We start from the raw sequence: 21,682 nt of genomic DNA on the forward strand, positions 1-21,682 counted from the left end.
TGTCTGAATCTCTTCCTTCTCTTTTATCCTTCTTCGAAGACTGATGCTAGAGTTTGCTGTGATCAAACTTTGTTTAAAGAACTTATGTGCTACCAAAGACCCTCAACCTTTTTAGGTGCTTCCCACAGGAACCAGCTATTTACCAGCCACAACACACGAGGCAGATAATGCATCTTCAGTCAACTTGATCCAAATTCACTCTATTTTAACAGAATGAGGTACATCAGGATGTAGCCCCTTTTCAAACAAAAGCTGAGAGCAGCCGGGGTGCAGCTGACTCCAGCACAGCTTTTCATCTATCTTGTAGAAAAGGGCTGCACTTTGTATATTTAACTGCATAAGGGCATAAAAATATGAAAGGAGGAAAATTCAAAGGAGATGTCCCTTCACTGAGACCCAAACAAACCTGAATTTGGACATAACAATCCCTCGCCGAAATCCCAGCAGCCTCAGAAAGAAACACAACCCAAGGGTACATCCCGTCCCCATTTCACAGCCCCACCCAAAATGAACAATTAAACTGCTTTCTGATTTAAAGGACAACACAGAAAACAGATATCCTGTTAAATAAGTGATAGAGAACATGCACTGAAGAAGTTATCTCATTAAACAAAACAGAGCTGAATAGGCATCAAAGGAAACAGGACCTTAGTAAAAATAAAAGCACTGGCCATCCAAATGTAATAAGAAACATAAGGGATTTCCCCCCTTCGTGTTCATTACAAAGCATGCAGATAATCTCCACTTTTTGTGTTCCATAATAATTCTCACAATGCCAAAATCTGGGATGTACAAGGAATCTCAATAAATAATACACATTGTCCCAACCCTATCTCACACAATATACATTAACAAATACCCCTCTAAATTACAGACAATACTCACATTTAAATGAGATGTGTATGGCTGATTTTTTTTACAATTTTTAGCCCAGCTGAGTAGCCAAAATAGCACTAAGATCAGAAAGAAGCAGAATAATGATGCTGACTGTGAAGATATAATACTATTTTTTTCTTAGGACTGAATGCATGGTGGTTAAAAGATATTAAAACCAGTGAGATTTGGGGCTTTTTAACCTCCAAATAACCTCTATAAAACTTCCTTGTCAGCTGTTAAAGACTTCAGAATTTTCATTGAGGAAAACCAAAACAAATTGTGATATTATACGCCAGCTTATTTAAAAGTGAGGAAAACGGTTAAACAAAATCACTTTGGCTTCCTTTGGTTCAAAATTCATCTCTGTCTACACGAGCTGCCACAGTAGCTCGAGGCAAATCTAATTTGGGGCCTTTCCATCCCACTCTCCCAGAGAGCCTTTGGCTGAACCACATCTCCACTACCTAATGTGTAAATACTTCAGGCAGATGTATTAGACTGCTAAACTCTGGCAAAATCAAATCAGGCACATCCTGGTTCATTAAGCTGAGCACAAATTGGTCAGTAAAGCAGAGGTGCCTACTTCAACAGAGACTGCTTGGCTTTTTTGGCTTAAGGAACGAGACCTACTCCATGTATAAATTAGAAGCTTTCCTGGGGGAAAAGGAGAAAGAAATTCTGCATCATTGAATCAACAGGCATGTTATGATGGCTGGAACTGAGTTTTCTTTGCTAGACTGCAGTGAGACAGTGCAGAATGAATGTGTCCTGCCATGTGTGGTTCACTGCTCACTGCTGAACTGCATCTGGCTATAAAACACAAAGATCTGATGTCTTACTAAAGGTATAGAATGCAGTAACTTGATGTCTTACTAAGTTAGAGGGAATGCATTTATATCCAAACCCAGCTACCTGAGCTCAAGTTTTTGCTTGCAAACAATAATTTCATTAGGCTGGTAATTGACATTTCTGTTTGTCTTTACAGCACAATATTCTTCAGAGTCTCTCTAGATACAAAATCCATGCAGACGGCAGAACTATTGCTCTACTTTCAGAGTTGCTCTGCTCTGGTACAGTACATTGCTGTAAAGGCAATTCAGCTTGTATTAATCATGGATTATTACTTAGCTTGTATTAATCATGGATTATTACTTAACAGATTTTTTTTTACTGGATGTTTTTAACAACTCACATGATAGCAGCTTCTCTTAGAATAAATAATTCTCTCTTTTTCTGAACTGAAATAAATGCCAGACCAAAAATAATCTCATCAGTTTCTGAGAAGAGACTTTTAAATCTTTCAGCCAAACTTACTCTCCACGACATTCACACAGTATCCAGTTTGATATCCATACTGAGAAGATACTGATGCACTGTAAACTAAAGGAGTTCAGAAATGAGCCAGGAAAACAATTGCAAGGCTTGAGAAGTATGACAGCTCACCCAAGAGTTTTAGGGGGAAACCTCAGTGTTTTCCTTGATCATAGGAAATTTGAGTCTGTGCAGGTCAAGCGTGGCCCTACGGTCTGCCAGGCAGGAGTAGGAAGTTAAATCAGATGAAAAATCAAGTGTTCTTTAATTAATTCATTAATTTTGAGACATGACAGCAACTAACAATCAACAACCTTTCAGTCTGAAGTGGGTTCTCCATCACAGGAAATTATAAAATCAAGATTGGTTCTAAGATACACATTAAACTACTTAAACATTAATTTTAAGGAGTCCAACAGCCTCTGACTTGGAGGAAGTTAGCAAATTGTTTAAAATAGCCCTTCTGATTTTGTGAATCCTGACTCATAAAGCAGACAGCACTGTTTTAAAAGTTATTTCAGCAGGAGGCTGAAGCCTAAAAAAAAGAAGATGAATAACAAATCGAGACCAGGGAGAGAAAGAGTCAGGTAAAAAGAAGGAATGACCCAGAACTAGTCTGAGAAATGTCTCTTTTTTATTTTCTATTTTTTAGAACAGTATGAAAAATAAGGAAGGAGGATAATACCTCAGAAATTTAAATATTGAACAATTACAATAGGCCCAAGTCTACTCAAAGCTTCTATAAAATTTAAAACCAGAAATTCAATGAAAAAGCTCCTAGCTTTCATACTCCAAAGTTCCCAAGTCCTCAGTGTTGCCAGAGTAGAAGCAAGTATGATTCCCCAGGCAGGCAGAGTCTGGGACCAAAACTCTATGAGTGGACAGTGGAATATTTCTTTATTACTATTTTTTAAAAGACCTAAATTTTTACCAACTTTGAGCTATGAGGGATGGAGGGACAGCACATAGCACTCCTCACTTCTCAGAGCAGAGAGGAGAAGTGGAAAGGAACCACCTGGCAGCAGGACTCAAGCTGATGATAAGCAGGGTGAATGATGGGTCCTTTCCTGGTGGAAAAGGAATGGAAAATGTCACCCAGGAAACATCCTGGAGAAACCTGAGCCACCTGAGCTCAGCTCAGCCTGTTCAAGAACAGTTATTGGAAAGAGGAAGAGTATCCCAGACTGGACAGCAAGGAGAAGGCTTGGAGGTGGAGGGGGAAGATTTTATTCGTGAGTTTTTCAATATTTGATGGGAGGGAGTAGAGATCAGGGAGAAAGACCCTTCTCAGTGGCCCCCAGTGACACTTACAAGTGTGACAAGCAGAAACTGAAATACAGCAAATTACATTTAAACCAAACCAAAAAAAAAAAGTTTTTATTGGGGAGAAGTGGTCAGGACATTGGAAGATGTTGCAGATTTCACAACCTCCACCTTTGGAAATACTTAAATCTCAACAGGACACAGCCCTGAACAACCTTCTGTAGGTGACCCTGCTCTGATCATTTCAAGATGGCCCTTCTAATCCCAATGATTTGTGTGATTCAGTGATCTCAAGATGGAAAAAGTATAAAATAAAACAGAAATCACAGGAGTGTGGAGCATTTCTAAGGAAAAGCCCAACTTCTTCCTGCTGAATCATGTATTATGAAATAATGCCTCGAGCTCTCAGGAAGGAGACACCCAAAAACCTCTTTGCACTGTGCCAGTTTCAGCTCCTTTGCAGTTGCTACAGCTCTTGGACAGACTGAAATGACAGGAAGCCAGAAAAATGTTAGCATATTTGGAACACTATTCACTTGTAAATTCCATGGATTTTGACAGCATGTAAGTGTAAATATCCTCTGATTCATCCTTTTAATTTTGTTTGAAATTGCAGCGTGTTGTAATTTATTTGGGATAGCAAAAGACCAGGGAAAGAAAGATTCAGGCATCCCATACCAGAGAAACCCTTTACTTATTATTCTCTACCATTTGCAAAGCACAGTGTTTAAAGCTTATTGCTGCAATCCAGCTTTATGAAGAACTGGCAGCTACAAGCTGACCTGAAAAAAATAAAAATCATCATCCCTTTCTCTCAGCTTTCAAGGAAATCCCTCATATGCTCCAGATCATCTGGCATCAAAGGCCTTGGAAGAGACAGGGAAAACTGGCAGAACAAATGGATTGACCATTCCCTCCACAGCTGCTGTGGCACAGAGTTCAGATTGACCAAATTCTCCCACCCTTCACTGAATCTCTCTCTAAATGCAAATAAATAAAGAGAACACCCAAGTATTAGAGCTAACTACTGACAAAACAGAGAATCTAATCACCCTCTATTTCAAGTGTAAGAAGTGCCATTCAGTGCCATTATTAGCCTTGTCTATGGAAGGATTCTGTGGCACATGCAAGAATGTAACTATTGATATAAAAAAAAAGTTTTCTATGCTATCAAGTTATTAATAAGCAATTCAAATGAAAGAGCATTAGAAAATAATATCCAGTCTTCCAAATATACAGATCCAACTTTTCAGAACATTAAAAAATGGCATATGTAAGCACCCAGGCCCATAAAAACATCATGCTTGCAGTCCCCAAAGTCCTGAAATTAAGGAGAGAGAGTTAAAAATGGGGTTGCAAAGTGTTGGGGCTGTACATTAAATCACAGGAATAAGAAGGGTGATGAACTGGTAAACTGATGGAGGGGAGTTAAGGCTGCTAACCAGAAATGCACGTTAGAGACAAGTCAAATCCTTCTTAATTGAAAACATAGTGCAAAAATTAAAATAAAAACAACAACAACAAAAAACCGAAAACCAACAAAACACAAAACAAACAAATCAAAACAAACAAACAAAAAGCAGAAATCTTACTGTAGGAAGAAAGGGGCAATTTGTGGAAAATGGAAAACATTCTTCTTGAAGGCGGTGAAGAATGATGAGTGGGAAAAAGACCCAGAATGGGATTTAAGTAAAGAGATGTATAAGGAGCACAGGCTGTTATTCCTTATGCCACCATCGCCCCCAAAATCAAAAATTAAAGATTTCTTCCAGTTGTACACTAAAGCAAAATTAAGCAAAACTTCAGCTACTTAATTGGCATCAGTTTGCTGCTCCTGCACAGATGAAAGAAGGCGAGAATCTGCCCTTTACAAAAGCTACAAAACCTATAAGATCAGTAGAACCTATCCTGCAGTGCCCACAATGCTCTCTCACACAAAGCCACCATCTACAACCCAAAAAAGACCTGGTATGAAATATTAGCATTCAAGAAAAAAATCATTATTTGGTCCCTTAAGTAGGCCCTGAAGTAGAAGGCTGTGGTGAAAATTTATCAGGCATTTTTCTTCAAATGGAATGTATGCTCCAGTACCCTAGGAGCTCTATAGTACATGAAATTTTAACAGAATTGTTAATGTCTTTCTAGGTTTTAGAATACCACAAAGAGATACTCATCGTGTGCTTTTACCACAGCAGATAAATGCTAATGCCTCTAGTACACAACACTTTCACAGTGGTTTGAATACAAGTCATCTTCCACTCTCTTGGTGAGCAAATTAATGGCATCAATAAATTTTTCAGTATCTCCAGATAAAGACTCTTTACCTTCACAAGCCTGATCAGTAAATTCCTGATGTACAGAAGGGATCACAAACAACTTGTTATGTGGATTCCCTGAAAGGTTAGTCTGCTCTGAGAAACAGAAAATGTCAAAGGCCTGGGAGTTTTCAGATGTGAACCCACGCCCTGATATGGGAAAGGTTTGTGGAAGATCCTAAAGGTCAGATGTGAGGGTCACCCTTATCAACAAGGTCATATGTTAAATTAAACTGAAACCAAGAGGAGTTTACTCCCTGGAACCACAGCACTCTGATTACAGTAAATGTATTTTTAAAGGGCAAGGAGCTTTAAAAGTGATGCTTAAAAGCGTATTTACCAGAATAAAGAAATATGTACCTTAAAGAAGTTGTTCTTGGGTAATTTCCATAAGAATTTCCAGTGGCTTGAAAGTTAAAGATACTTACAAATGAAAAAAAAAATCTATTTGTAGCTATTCATCGTTGGTTCCCTCTGATTGGAAATAATGATTTCAGTAGAGATTGGAAAATAAAAACCAACAAAACAAACATAGCTTTTCTGCATATTTCAAACTGGTAAACTTTGTATTTACTTTTGTTACAGTCAGAAAGTTTTTCTAATTTTATCTTGTGACATTTTGCTTTGCTTAAAAGAAATGATAATTCAGAGCCTTGTTATCTTTTAGAAGAGATACATGAGAAAAAGGCCATTATCTCTCTTTACAGGGGGAACGTGCAGGCACTAAAATACACCCTTGCCTTTGAGCTAAACAAACCTTGAGCAGACAGACACGGGCTTAGAGCAGCTTGAGAACAGAAGAGGAAATTCCACCAGAATTACTTCAGCCCTGTCAGGTTTTTGGTTTTGTTTTCATTTTAGGAGGAGGTTTTGAGCATGTAGAACCTCCCTTCACCCTCCTCCTGCCTGGGTTATCTGACAAGTTTGAGCTCCTTTATCTGCAGGGCAGCTCAGTGCCCTGCTTCCCATCCTTCCCTATCAGCTGTGGCAGCTCTGATGCTCCTCCTGGAGGCACACACTGTCCAGAGAGGCCTTCCCTTGGGATAATGGGATGCATTTCCAGCAGCTGAGGCTGCTCCCCTGTGAGCAGCACTGCTGCAAACACAGCTGGAGCTGAGTTGGTGCAAGGTGGGATGCTGTGGTTGCAGGGATGGTGCCTCACCACCAGTGCTGACACCGTGGGATGTGTGGGAAGGAAACTCCACTCCCCAGGACCATTCCAGCTGCAGTTTGCTCAGGGGCTGAGTATCACCTTCCTGGTAGGTGCATCTACCTGGATTCATCCATCCTGATAAATCTGAGGAAAGCTGAGCTGATTCAGAGTGCTCGTCTCAAGTCCAACACCACTGAAAACAAGCAAAGCCCCAGCTCTCATTGGAACACCAATTATATTCCCATTCCCCCACACCCAGGGACACTGGTAAGATCTCAGGGTGGCAGAAAGCAAAGCACTTCCCTGGGACACACCACCATGGAGCAGCTCCTGGGCAGGGTGAAGTGCTTTGCTTTGACTCCTTCTGAAGCTACGCCCTTCCAGGAGACTCCAAGGAGGACAGGGCAGGAGAGAAACCCAAAGGAATGGAGTGGCACCTTCTGGGTTCCACACTGGTGCAGCGAGCTCCTCATTCCCTCTGCACAGACACAGGGATGGAGGACACTCTCCTGCTTTCTGTGATGTTATCACACTGCTAATGATAACAAAAGGTACACCTTCCCTTTTAAAAAAGGCAGGGTTAGACAAATGGTCAGGGAAATAAGCTCATATTCTCCCTAGGGCCAGGTTTCAGTATTATTATGCAAATAGAAATTGTCTTATGCTGTGGATTCACCTGAGGGAATCAGCCCCAGAATCTGAAAACCAAAGGATTTCTCAAGGTGAGCACAAGCTGCAAGTTCTGCCCTAAGGTTTGGTGCAGTTTTGGAGGTCAGGCTGCGCTTCTCCAACTCCAGTCAAGACCCTCTCAGGGTTTCTGTGGCTCCTTTCTTTAAAAAATCCCACAGTCTTTCATGGAACTGGACACCTCCACCAGTAACTCACAAGAAACACTTTTGCCTTGCAAGAAGCACATCACCAGAAGATAACTTACTGATTTATTTTGTAAACGTTGTGTTTTAGCTAACATGGAAGCCTGATACTGGGAATTGATGGTTTCTCTCTTGATGAATGTTGAGCCATATATAGGCCAGTGTTATGAGGCTCCCATCACAACAAAAGGCCCCTTTTATTAATGGCTACTTTATCATTTAAAACATGCATGTTGTTACTTAAAATGGCAAATTGCTTTGCACTGTCCTTGAAGTGCATTGCATAAATATTGTATTCAAGCCCTTAGCTTGCACTTCATAAATAATTTATTTTTAAAATACCCTTCCATGAGACCACCAGCTGGCAAGATGTTCAATTTTCTGGTAAAAACATGTATTTATTGCAAGTCTTATTTTAACTTGTTGAAGATTTGCTAAAAGCCACAAGTGACAGATGTTGTAAGAACTGTATTCAACCCAAAACCTCAGGAAGTTGAAAGCCTCATTCTCCTGGTAGGTTTTGTACCTCTGCATAAGCAGTTTCCTTTGCAGGAGAAAAGCTGAAATCTATTCAAGGAAGCTTTCAAGTACCATTTTCTGATAACCCAAAAATGACTGATAGCAGATTATGTGATGATCAGAAAGGTTTATAGATTTCATTACATTTCTTTTCACTACAATCCTTCCTCCACCATTTCCATTTCATGTTGCTGCATTTAAACTGCTGTACAAACTTGTTCAAAGTGCTCGACATTAAAAAAAAAAATCAAAGGAAATTTCAGATAATTAACTTTGATGAATGAGCATATTTTAATTCATGTCTGGTAATATTCTTGTTAATGACATGTCTGCTTAGGACATCCATTAAAAGTCCATTAAGTTAACAGGGAAAGTCTAATAAAGTTATCCTGGAAATTTTCTGGTATATTAACGTTATGGACTTTTAATGAATATCTGCTGTAGGAACTGCTATTAGCAAGGCTACTATTCTAATTAAACTTGGGCTCTGAGAGTGAAAAAAAATGTATAAAGATAACAACAAGCAGAAGTAGCACTTCTTTTGAAAATGACTATAAGGGAGATGGGTACAGGTCACAAATCAGACTAGCAGTAAGAGCTAAAAAATTACTATATTGTAGCTTTTTTTGTAGCCTGATATCCAATATACCCATATAGAGTGTGTCCTTCATGTCATCAGTTGCTGGGGCTCCTTTTTACTCCTCTATTGTTGAGACTGAGCAGAACAAAAAGGCGTTCCAGGGCAGGAGATAAAAATTTAAACACAGTTTCTCACAACAATGCCAAATAAAAAATGCACTTAGGAAATCTGTTCCCTATGGGCATCTCAGCAACCCATTTGAAGCTGCTGACATTCACCATAATACAGCAAAATACCTTTTGATATGTATGTATCTTTTATTCAATTAATCTGAGAATGGGTTGGGAGGGACCGTAAAGCTCATCTCATTCTATCCCTTTGCCATGGGCAGGGGCACCTTCCACTAGACCAGGTTGCTCAAAGCCCTATCTCATATATTTCTGTCTTTTACATATATATATATATATACATATACATATATATATATAAAGCTTTTAATTAATATGAATAAATATTTATATCTATCAATATTACTATATATGTATATTAATTAACATATATTTGTTAATATGCATGTATGTATATTTATGAATATGAATATATATTTATATTAAATCCCAACCCTGATATACCTATTTTTTCATACTTATCCTTCACCAAATCTTCCAAACCAATCATTTTCCAGAAACTGTCATCCCAACCTCTATCTGATGTGTATGTCCACTTGCACACTACTGTACAGAGAGACCTAAAAAAGAGACAATATAAGCACAGAGTCAGGCAAATGAAGATGTTTGGGTTTAAACTTGTGACTAGAAACAAGTTCCTGCACAAGGATCTCTTCTCCACTGGTCAGAAACTCCAGCAGAATGCTCACATTAAAAAAAAAAACTGGTTACTGTTTGGAGTGCACGTCTTGAGGACCTTAAAAGGACCTTGTGTTTAAGATTCTTCTCTGCTGAAACAACTCCTGGTCTGGCCACTTCACTGCATAAATCAGTCAAATAACAGGCTGTGCATGTGCCTGGGGGAGAGCAGGGCAGGAGCACAGCAGCTCAGAGCGCTGCTCCTCCAGCCTAAATGGCTGCTTTGCACAGTCTGTCCTTAGGAAAACTTGGTGTTACTTCTCTCACAACCGAACTGCAGTTCCCAGGAAATCTGGATGATGGGGACAGATGCACAAGTCTGATTTCTGAGAAGCTGATGTAAACTCTGCTGTGCCAGGACAGCCGCAAGGGGCATAGGCAGGAGCAGAAGGACACAGAGGACAAGAACTCTCACAGCAAAGTCTGTCCTAACACACAGAATGGTTTTTATCAATATCCCCAAATATATTCCTCCCCAAAGTAGGAACAATATTCCTGATGGTTTAATATTACATAGGTTGTTTTCTATCTGAACACTAAGAATCATCTCCAAAGATCAGTACTAAACTGTGCTTGAAAAGTCAGTCAACTAAAAGGTATTAAAAATGCTAAATATCACTGAAAACTGCAGCTCTGTGCAGTCCTGGGAATAGCACAGTACCAGCAAGTGCAACACAGCTCAGATGCATTTTGGGGAAACACATCATCATAACTGTTCTCAAAGAGAAATCCTGCTCAGAGGTGGATTTTCTTTGATGTTTTACAAGACAGCTTATTTGTGACTCATGTTTAGCCAAGGTGAGCTTACACAGACATATTCTCTTCATTAGGATGGTACAATTTGAACATGTATCTTCAAAGCAAACTCACTCTGACTGAAGCACTTGAGTTTTTCTTGCAGTTTTGCATAAGTAAAAGCCAAATAAAATTTCTCTCTTCAAAATTATTTTCTGGAGTGAAAGGAAATCTTCCCTTTCATCCAAGAATACTACACTTGGACTGAAATATGAATCACAGAATGGGTTGGGCTGGAAGGGACCTTAAAACTCATCTTGTTCCAAACCCCTGCCATGGGCAGGGACATCTTCCACTAGCCCAGGTTGCTCCAAGCCCCATCCAACCTTGCCTTGAGCAGAAAAAGAGAAGCTATTTTTATTTCCTATCTGCAAATCAAAGTTAGAGCTTATAGCCACTGATACTGCAGACAGAGAAAAGCCAAAGAACAACAGGAAGAGTCTTTCCACACAGCTGGAAAACTATCTGGGATATCTATTTTATGTTTAAGGGAGTTACAACAAGAAGCAACATCCTCTTATGTGACACTGAGCAGAAGATGGGATGGTTTCATGGACTCTCTAAACTCCCACTTTCTCATCTGGGACTGAAATGTGTTTTTTAAATGCCTTATGTTCCTTTCCATCCTGTTGTACTGGAGTTTTTACAACCAGAGGACAAGTGATGGCCATTCACATCCCACTGGTTGTAAAGGTGTGCTGGTTGCTCTTTGCTGCAAAGAGAATAATTAACATGACATATTTTGGGGGGGAAAAAAGACATTAGTTAACTATTTATATCCCTATAAATAAATGCAGTCAATAAATGCAGAGATTATTTCAAGACTACTCTTAAAACATCTCTGACACCCCCACCCCCTTTTTTTTCTTCCTAATAGTTTAAGAATAGACCACACAATCTCAACTCAGTGTCTGGTTTGAAAACACAAAAAGCACATGACCTCTAACTACAGCAATGACAATGTTGATATAAGGAATTCCAATTTCCAAGGATTTAAAAGCCAGACACAGAAATCTAATTAGGACCTTTGACAAAAATTGGGTGAATAAATAAATTCTAGGCTGAAGAAAATACTGGGAAAAAATAAACATTTTCCCCAAATTGGTTCAAACCTCTCGTTAAAAGGAAAAATAAAGACAGGGTATTTGAAATAAAAAGCACTTCATCAGTTTAGGAAAAATTTAGACATAAAGAGCGAAAAACAATGCATCAAGTTTTCCCAAATATGGGAAATACCAAATCATAACAAATTATCATCAAAACCGAATATGTCTTTTTCTAATTAGGTTGAAGCTCTGAACTGATGCCACACCCTGAGAAAGGCTCCAAGGAACATGTTCTAACCAGGGGCCTGCTGTCCCACACAGCACACACACAGGCCCATGGAATCACTGGGGATGGGGACAGATCCCCTCCTGCCAATCCACAGAATTCCAGCAGATCCCAACTCTCTGGCAGGATATGGCTGCACTGAACACATCCTGGAGATGCATAAATGCAAAGTGCTCACAGAACAAGGATAAACAGAGGAGTGCTGGTTGAATTTTTAACACAGTATGGAAAATGAAGTGGGAAAGACAACTCTTCCCAAATAAACTGGCTGGCAGATCCTTAAGTGGAAGGTTCTGGTATGAAAACCAATCTCAGATCTGAGTTAAACACTAACACATTATGTTGGCAGGTTTTTATTTTCATGGCCACAGCAAGAAACTCAAAATGCTTGTTTTAAACACAGTCTGAGCATTTGCACTTCTCTGGGATTCAATCTCTTTCTTCCACTCTTGCTGCCTCTCAAAAAGTAGGTGTTTAATGGAACAATATGGCTTCATACAAATCCCTGTTATCAAAGAGAAAGTGTCATACTGCAGAAAGGCATCCTGCTCTCAGAGATAACAGTCCAAATGAAAGGGTTTCTTTGGGATGGCCATGATGGATTAACATCACCACATGCTCAAAACCACCTGGATGGGTTGAACTCAAAGCCCTGCCCCTCACCTGATGAAGTGCTCAGTCTGTATGTCCTAAAGAGCACTGTGCACATGCAGAGAGAACAGCTCATTCATGGCTTGCCACTGCTGAAGCCAATGGTATACATGCAAATAATACATATTTATTTATATATTTATATATTTATATATATTAACTTGATTGGAAATCACTCAGAAATTCTCCCCCAGAGAATCACCCTGTAAAGGGGGTAGCACAACTCCTAACTTGGGAAAACTCTAACCAGAAAGACACTGGGAAAGAACCACCTGAGGAACCAAATCAGTACACCTACAAGAAAGCCTCAGCCATGAGAAAATTTTATACTTCACAGAACTCCTAAGTTTGATGAGATGGGGGGCAGACATTAAACAGAAACAGTACTGATATCTGCTGTGGTATATTCAATTTTTCCTATTTGGCAGCATTGCCTCAATTATTTGGTCATAAACACCAGACTTGTGCTGGCTGAAGCTGGATGAACCAGATGGGCTGAAGCAAAAGCTCCTCTTACTTTACTCCCAGGATCAGCTGGGTTCAAAGGGGCAGAGAAGAGGCAATCCCAGAGGGAAGAGCCCTCTCCTGACTGCCTGATCCACCACAGGATTTGAGGAGCCATACATGGAACCCCTCAGTAGCACAAGGCCTGTGTAGCCAGTCTGAAATACCATGAGTTTGGAGACACTTTTCCTCAAGCATATTCCCAGCACAAAGAAATGAAGGATTTCCTTTCTCTGTTCAGAACAAAAAGTTTTGCTTAGAATATTCCTACTGAAAAAAAAACGCCAACCGTCGTGCATGGAAAATTTTTATTTTATTTAAACCAGATTTTTCACAGGAAAATGATTGTGTTTAGAGTTTCCTATGAGTTTCTTGCTGAGGACTAACTGGATGTGTTGAAGTCCTGCATAACCAGAATCTCAGCAGTCTTAAAAACACAGAGAGTCTGTGAACACACTTGTAGTTCCCAAAATGCTGTCTGGAAGCAACTAACCTGCAAAAGGGTCTCGGCCAACTGGACTTGTGATCACTCAGGTGATCAAAATTTGTTTCTGTATGACTCTTCCCACATTATCTGCCCATTCTGAGTATTTTCGCTCACTCTGTTGTACTTCATGGAGAGAAGGCAATCAGATACATTCACTGAAAATGGGAATTACTGCATGCTCTAAGTTATCGGCATAAAAAAGTATCCAAAAGATAAAAGTCACAAAAAACATCTCCACAACAACTTAGGAGTCACCAGAGCTTTACACTTTCTTTGTTGCCACAACTCCCACACTCCAAAAGGGAAAAAGACAACATAGATATGATTCCCAAATCTGCAGAGAACCTGCCCTGCCTGGGACAGCACCTGCTATGGAAATAATCCTGGGAGCTACTCCTTAACTGCAGTTGTCCTGCAGAAGTCATCCCTATTTTGAGTGTAGGTTGATGGTAAGTCCTATCAACTAAAAGTTACTAAAAGAAACAGTTTTTTTCTGAAAAGTGACCCCAAATAAGGTATTTCTACATGACCTTCCATTTCAGAGGGCTGGTACAAGATTAGTTAGCCTGGAAAATGAGTCAGCCACCAGCTTGAAAGGCAGAGAACCCCTGGCTGGGGCATCCTGAGGTGAATGGCAGCTTTGTTCTCAATTCCAAAGAAAAAGGATCTGCTCCATTCATCCCAACTGCTCAGAAATGAACCTAAACTCATGAACTTAATTAATTTTGTAGGCATCATTAGCAGCGCAGCAGTTCAATCACTGGATCACTGAACTAAAGCCAGCTGCACCTGCTGAGGGCTGTGCCAAAGCTAAATCCTCCAGAAGCAAGGATAGAGTACAGCTAGATCCCAAAAGGAATAGCATGCACTGGGATAAAGTAGCTCTCTGTGGTCTGTGGGGCAGATTTATTTAAAGCTACAAAGAATCAAAAGCTAAGAAATCTTTATGACGTTGTGAACGTAAGCAGGAGACCAGAAACAATGGAGTGTGACTGTCACAACATCAAATGATTTTTCTTTTGTTCTACAAAGTTTAAATTTAAAACAGATTCTGAATTCAAATTGTAAACCAGGGCATAGATTCTGCTCAAATGAACGTCTCCACATATTGACATCTGGGCCGGGCTGCCAATGTCCTCCCAAATTATGCACCCCACAGTCTCAAGGCTTTTCACAAAAGCAAGCAATTTACAGCTCTAACACAGTCACAGAGCTGACTGTGGTTTGTGCAAAAATGTTCCAGGCAAAAAAATTTAATACCCAGCACACATACTCCCAGCATCCAAGAACAGAACTGGGCACTGCTGCTGCAAGAGCCTAAAATACAGTGAGGTTATCACAGAGCAATAGGAAACCTGTAATTATTCTCTGCTCTATTATGGTAATGCCATATCCATTAATCCACAGCCTTGGAAACAGAACCAGAATGTTGGATCCACATCCACCACTGGCATTTAGGAAACATGTCTCTGCCTGCTAGCTGTATTTGGCTGCTTGGGGGAAACAGGGACAATTTGTCCTAAAGGAATACTTCTCAAGAAAGAGGAGAAGTGACATCTGATCATTGAGTCTTGAGATGTATGAAGGGTACGAGATGCTGTCCCTGCTGAGTGTTTGCTAAAAGGAGTCAGGGCAGGGGTCTGAGCTCAGGCTGGTGTGGAGGAGCTGCCCCTGCTGTCCCTCAGCCCATCTCTGGGCCAGGTGGGCTGCAAAGCTCGGGGTGACAGAGTCTGGGGGTGCCCTGACTGCACTGCCCTCCTTTCACCTCTTCAACAGCTCTTTAACTGCAGGTACACACAGAAAAACCTGTCAGGGGCTGCTCCAGCCACCCAGCCGTGTAAACCCCAAGTCCCTAACATTTAGAACACTTTACTTTTTATGATTATTGCCTTTGACCCAAAGCCTATGAAATTCCTGCCTGCCCAAACCCATTGTCTTAGCAAGCTGTGCAATTTGACCTGCCTGAAAAGGGTTTTCATCTTCCAACAAAACATTAAACAGGCCAAACAAAGAAGACAGGTGGGGAAGCCTGTCTGGGACAAGTAGCAGACACATTCCCGGTTGTACTCAAGGCCTTGACATTCAGTCTTTGCATGTCTGAGGATTTAAACCTATTCAATAAAGGTAACAAGGAAATTACTGTAATCAGAGTTAGCAATTCTACCAGCTTCAGCCTTCCTATGCTCTGGGTAACACTTCTATTTATCATAAATAATTAAAAGTAGTCTGGCTGCCATTTAGACTTTTTGAAGGAAGTTAAATACCACAGCAAAAGCAAAGCTTTCTCCCTGCTTTGAAATCTTCACTAAAGCTGAGGAGAAAAAATATTAATACAAATAAGAATGATCCAATATCATGGTGAAAGGCCAATATTTGTTCATACTAGGGCTGGTGGCAATTTTGTCATATTTCATAGGTGAAATAGGATTAAACTCCAGACCTCAAACTTTAAAAGTTACTGTTCAAAAAATTACTTGGATATTTTCTTTTTCCTCAGGAAAAATTCAGTGTCAGAAAATAGCTCTTCGGTTTCCAACAAAAAGGATTTAGTAGAAAAGATTTCTCTTTCCAGCAAGCGTGCAAGTTTAGTTGAAGACAGCAATCCACAAAGCAACCAACCAAAAAGACAGTGAACAGCTCAGGATCTACAAGCTGCATACTTGAAGGTAATGCAGATACTGATAATTGCCTATATAATACCTTTCCAAGCCCTTTTTTTGGGTGTTTTTGTTGCTTAAAAAAAAAATATGTTGAAGTACTACGTAAGATGTGAAGATTTCACAGCTTTTCCTTCAAAGCTGTGGTTAAAACACTGGTTTAATGATATACTATTCCCCCCATTTTTTGCTGAACACTGCTGACTCAGGGAACTAGCAGGGTCCTACCAGACTCCTTCCCAGCCAACAAGACTAAATTTGGGGTTAAAAATCTCTGAACTTGCATTCAGCAGCTCTGTTGGCCTCACATCTGGAAAGTCAAAATTCTCACTGGACTGGTGGCACAGCTTTTATTTAAAAATATAAACCAGGTCTCCCTTTCCCTGCCATAAATCTCACTGCCAAAGCAGAGCCCATGAAAGAGCAACACTCTCTTTTAGGTGAGAGAGAGGCCCTTAGGGAATGGCAGCTACATCAGAGCCCTTGGGGGACTGGGATCCATCAACACTCTCACCAACAGGCGTAGGCATCACACCAGGACTGCCAAACTCATCCAGACTGGGCTTTCAGGGCTTTTGCTGGGATACAGGGTGGAGGAGTCATGGTTCTGCTGAGCTCACAGCACCCTGGGTGTGTGTGGAAGGCACTCAGCTCTCAGCAACAAGCACTGAGCAGGAAACAAAGTCTTTCAATCAGCAAATCAAAAAGTTAAAGCTATTTTTGTAAAGGGGAAGAAGTATTAATTAACTCAAACCTTCCTTTAATATTTTGTGTTCATGTTGTAACACTTAAGAGGTTTTTGGCTGGCTTTTTAAATCACAGGATTTTCTAAGCAAGTCTGTTGCTTACTTAAAGGGACAGTTTTTATTGTATGAAAAACACAATTCACATTTGCAATTTTCTACACCCACATCTATAATTAATCTCCTCTGAATACAGCCACTCCCTGACAAGATTCCATGTTATATTTAAACTCTGGGTGCCACTTTGAAAGGAAAAAAAGAAGAACAATAGGATCATTTTCAAAGCCTACATAGCAGCACAAGGTTTCAAAGCAATGAAGTGCTTTAAACTCTGGCATCAACCTTCTGACCACCCAACCAGAGCGAAGAATGACCTCCAGTTACCACCACAATAAGCACAGAAATCTCTTGAGAAATGCAGAGTGTAGATGTTCCCTGTGTTCCAAAGGAGGCATGAGACTGATGTTATATTGCACACATAAATCTCAAATTTACCGAGAGATTGTTGGGAAAGCCCCTTTAGTGACACTCAGACTCTAAGGATTAACCCACATAAAGAAAATTCTGTGTTGGATGAGGTACCTTAAAATTTAAAATTTGCACATCTTGTTACAAATGTGGAAATGTGCATTTGATATGTAACTACTGTGGGAAACTGGCTTGTTTTATTTTTCCATAAATACACACACACGTGTTTGTAATGTGTACACATGCAGATATTTACTTTGGATTGGGAGAATGTGCCTGTTTGTGTTTGCTGTAATCTATTTAAACCTGTCCTTTAAAAATACAAATAAATGCATCAAACATTGCAAATGTCAAAAAAGCCATCCAACAGAAGGTGAATCACACTGACCACAATGAGATGATGTTTCTTCTATGATGTGTAACAGAGCCCAATTCTTTCTAGAAGTGTGTTTCTGTTTAGAAGCAAGTTATCAAAAGATGGGAAGACTGAAGAGTCTTGAATTCAGTTTTCCTAGAAGTTATGTCACCAAACCTGTAGGGAACCACCCATCAGCAGTTCAGCTTATCAAGTCAGATTAATCCCTTGTGTGCATCTAATAATTTCAGAGGATACACTTAGCTAAACACATTGAGTTGGAACAGAAAGTACAAAATAAGACCATTTTATCCACCCACATACGCCTCACCATGTCATGAGGCAAGGGCAAGCCAACAGTCAGCAGATTGCTGAGTTGTTTTATTAATTTCATTCTGTATTATGTTACAGACACCCAACCAAGATTCAAGCCCATTGTCTTCGGCATTGTTGGAGAACTCATAATGAGACACAATCCTAGACAAAAAAATGTATTGTCTAGACAAATCAGACATAGCATGTGGGGCTGGAAATCTTAGTCCATTCCCTCAAAAGATGGCAAACAGAGGCAAAGAAAATTGAGGGATTTGGCCAAGGGTCAAAGAGTAAACTTTAATCAGACCCCTGAACAGAATCCTTAAATCCAGAGGCTCAGTCTAGAGACCCAGGCAGAAAGACACCATTCAGACATTGATGTAGAATATATTAAAAAAAAATCTTTCTATGGACAATTGTGGTTTGAATCTTTAAATATGAGAGAAACAAAAAAATTGTGCACATATATAAAATTGAATCACTGTTTTAAGTAACCACTGGTTTAAATTTTATAAGCTTAATAAGTGGAGGAGAGGTTATAAGGAAAACATCATCCAAAAATGGCAAGGGAAATGAAAAGCAAAACTGGAAGTAGAGCCCACGTCTCCAGCCACTGCAGTCCAGCAGCCTTGGGACATTCCTCTTGCCTTCTGCAACATCAGCAATGTTTCAGTTCCATTTAATCACAAAAAAATATTCTTTCAAGCTCAGTATTTCAACCAAACCACTCTGCAATAGGAAGTCAAATATTTATTTCAATTAAGAGCTTGTATTTAAAAAACACATTTTCTTCTGTTACCTTCTGGCAGTTAAAAATATGACACAATTAAAACTGGAAGTATTGGTACACAGAGCCAGTGAACAGCTTCCTCTGGAAGTCTGAGCTGGAGCAAATTTACCACAGCTCAAGACTTCACCAAACACTCAAGGAAGCTGGTAAAGAGATTAAGCAAATGCTACAAGTCGCTGAGAAAAAGGAAGTTGGGTCTGAGCTCCCTCCCCACCGTGTGGCTTTGGACAGAGAGAGATTATTCCTGTCAGCAACATCAACTTCTCCCAGTAGAAGAGCAGCAGCACATCCAGATGTGCATCACCCAGCACATCTGCCAGCACCAGGCACTGCCCCAGCCATGGACACACAGCCACTGCATTGTTCCAGATGTCCCTGACCCACAGGGAATAACGTGGGCAGGCTGCAGGAAGACCCCAGTTACTGCTCCATGCCCCTGTGTGGCTCCTCTGGGTGAAAAGGACACACAGGACATGCTCACCCACCAGCCATGCCTAGGGAGCTGAAGGATTTAGGGTGTCCTTGATCTTCCAGCAGTTTGGGAAGTGTGGCAGATGCTGAGGGCGCTGCCTGGCCAGCACCATGCACACCCTGACACCCCAGACACCGACCAGGAGCACAAATCTCCACAGGATCAGGGCTACACTTCATCATGTGGTTTCTGCTGTCTTCATACACTCGAACACAATTAGAGTGGTGTGAAAAAACCCCACCCTTACAGCCTTACCAGGGGTGTTTTGAGAGAGAGAACTGTTAGTCCGGAAATCTCTTCACACAAAGACACATTTTACCAATTCATGAGTAAATAATGTATATACTCCTAACATCAAACTGCTGATAGTCTAATTTAGCACAGTACTTGCACACATGTGTGAGTATAAAGTCCTGAGTGCTGTCAGTGGGGTTAAGGGGAGTTTTTACCAGCTTAGTCAGACTGTGCTGAACTGGAGCCTCGGCTGTCATGCACTTGTGGCTAGACAAAGCCTAAGTGAAACCAGAACAGAAGCAGGGAAATTGCCAAGAGTACTGCAATAAAAGAAAGTCTTAATAACTGCATTCTGATGGAGGCTGTTACCATTTCACATGCTAAACCTGAATATTGAGCCCTTCTGTATGCAGGAAAACCACCTTCAAGTCTTACTCAAGTCTGGATGACAGAATATTGGTGCCAGGGGCACCTGAATCAAAGATACACATTAGATATTCCTGCTCAGGGAGTGAGCTGTGCTGTTACCTCCCACCATAAAAATCAGTTCAGTCAGTGTAAACTCTTAAAATCATAAAGTCATTCCTAAATATTAGATATATGTGGTCAAAATTTAGTCATTAGTATCAATTTTTGAAAACAGGTTTTGTTAAATTTTAAGATAAGTTATTTAAATCAAAGGAAAAGCAAGATGGCTCATTTTATATACATGTACTGTACGCTTGTATTTTAATATTTTAAATGACAGCAGCGCTACATCTATTTCTAGAGTATCTTTAATTAATAATAATGGTATGCCTGTACAGGCCTTTGCATATGTATTAATGCAAAAAAGAGGGCACATTTCTGAGCAAATCTCAAAAAGTAAAGACACCAAAAATATTATTTGGACAGCTGTGAGATTTCATAAACCAAACAAAGAAAAGCTCACCAAGGAGTTCTGAAACAGTTAATAGAAGTGAGTAAAATAACACATACATTTCCATGAAGTAGGAATGAAAAAACATTTCAGCTTATTTACATCAGCAGAGAAATAAATGGAGATCAATGCAGAAAATAAGGAAGGCCACAGAGTAGATAAATCAGGTGTCATTATTCCTCAGAAGGCAGAAATAAAGACATTCAAAGAAAACAAGCAATCATTCTGCAGTTGAAAGAGGATATTGCTGGGACCAAGAGAAAATAAAAGAAAAACATAAAGGAGGCTACATTACATGGATACCTAGACTGCTTCCAGTCACAATAATAGAGAGAAATAACATAAGGGAATACAAATGCTCATTAACTGAGCATGATTTCAAAGCACTGGCCCCAGAAGGATGCTAACGTGTTGTCAGGTCTAGGATTCCTCTGTCCTTTCCTTTCCTCTGAAAGCATCTCTGCTGCCACTGCTAAAGAGAAGGGACTGCACTAAATCAACTCCACTCTGATTTTTTCTAACAACCAACCAGATCAAGCCATGGGCTCTTGGCAGAGTGGCTGAAAGAAAGAAGTTGCTTCTCTTATTTCAGATGCTTTAGCCTGGTACACAAGGAAGGTGGACACAATTGGTTTTTCCATTCATTTATATCCTAAAAACAACTTCAGCTGGGAATGCACATCCCCAGCTCTCTCAGAGCCAGAGCTCAGCCTGCCAGGTACTGCCTGAGCTTGTCTCACACCCAGCACCAGGAAAGGTGAGGCTGAACCAGCAGGGTGGAGTTCACCACTGCTCTAATGAACCCTTTCATGCAGCTCGAACAACACTAAAATATTTGTCTTTCCCTTTCTTGGAACTTGAATTACACTGCAATACCTGCAGAAAATACACTCACAAATGCTGCTGCACAGAGAAGAATGAACTAAAAGTCAATTCAAAATTCCTGCATTAGATGCCTTAGAAAAGGACTGTTTTATTCCCTCTTTAATGGTTTATACGTTTCTAATGAAAAAAAACCAAAAATAATTTCCACATCTGTGTGTTTTACCAAATTAAATGATGGAATTAAAAAGATCACTGTTCACAGAGAGACTGTACACTTTTATTTGAGAGAAATTAAGAATGAAATTTCTAAAGGCAATTTTGTCCACTATTTATTTATGAGCTTGGTCCTAAAGAGACGTGGGTGTGAGTAACTTGACCTG

At 40.1% G+C, this 21,682-nt stretch overlaps 1 protein-coding gene across 3 annotated transcripts in view; it reads right to left on the reverse strand.

The window, feature by feature from the left end:
* The window catches only part of FGGY (FGGY carbohydrate kinase domain containing), a 128,073-nt gene that overhangs the window by 70,409 nt on the left and 35,982 nt on the right, over positions 1–21,682 (reverse strand). For all 3 annotated transcript variants that reach the window (XM_074545696.1, XM_074545697.1, XM_074545699.1), the window contains one exon: positions 9,522–9,637. In XM_074545696.1, coding sequence (XP_074401797.1) covers positions 9,522–9,637 — 116 coding nt within the window. The remainder of the gene's footprint in view (positions 1–9,521; positions 9,638–21,682) is intronic.

The sequence above is a fragment of the Zonotrichia albicollis genome, chromosome 8 (assembly GCF_047830755.1).
Source record: "Zonotrichia albicollis isolate bZonAlb1 chromosome 8, bZonAlb1.hap1, whole genome shotgun sequence".
NCBI lineage: Eukaryota > Metazoa > Chordata > Aves > Passeriformes > Passerellidae > Zonotrichia > Zonotrichia albicollis.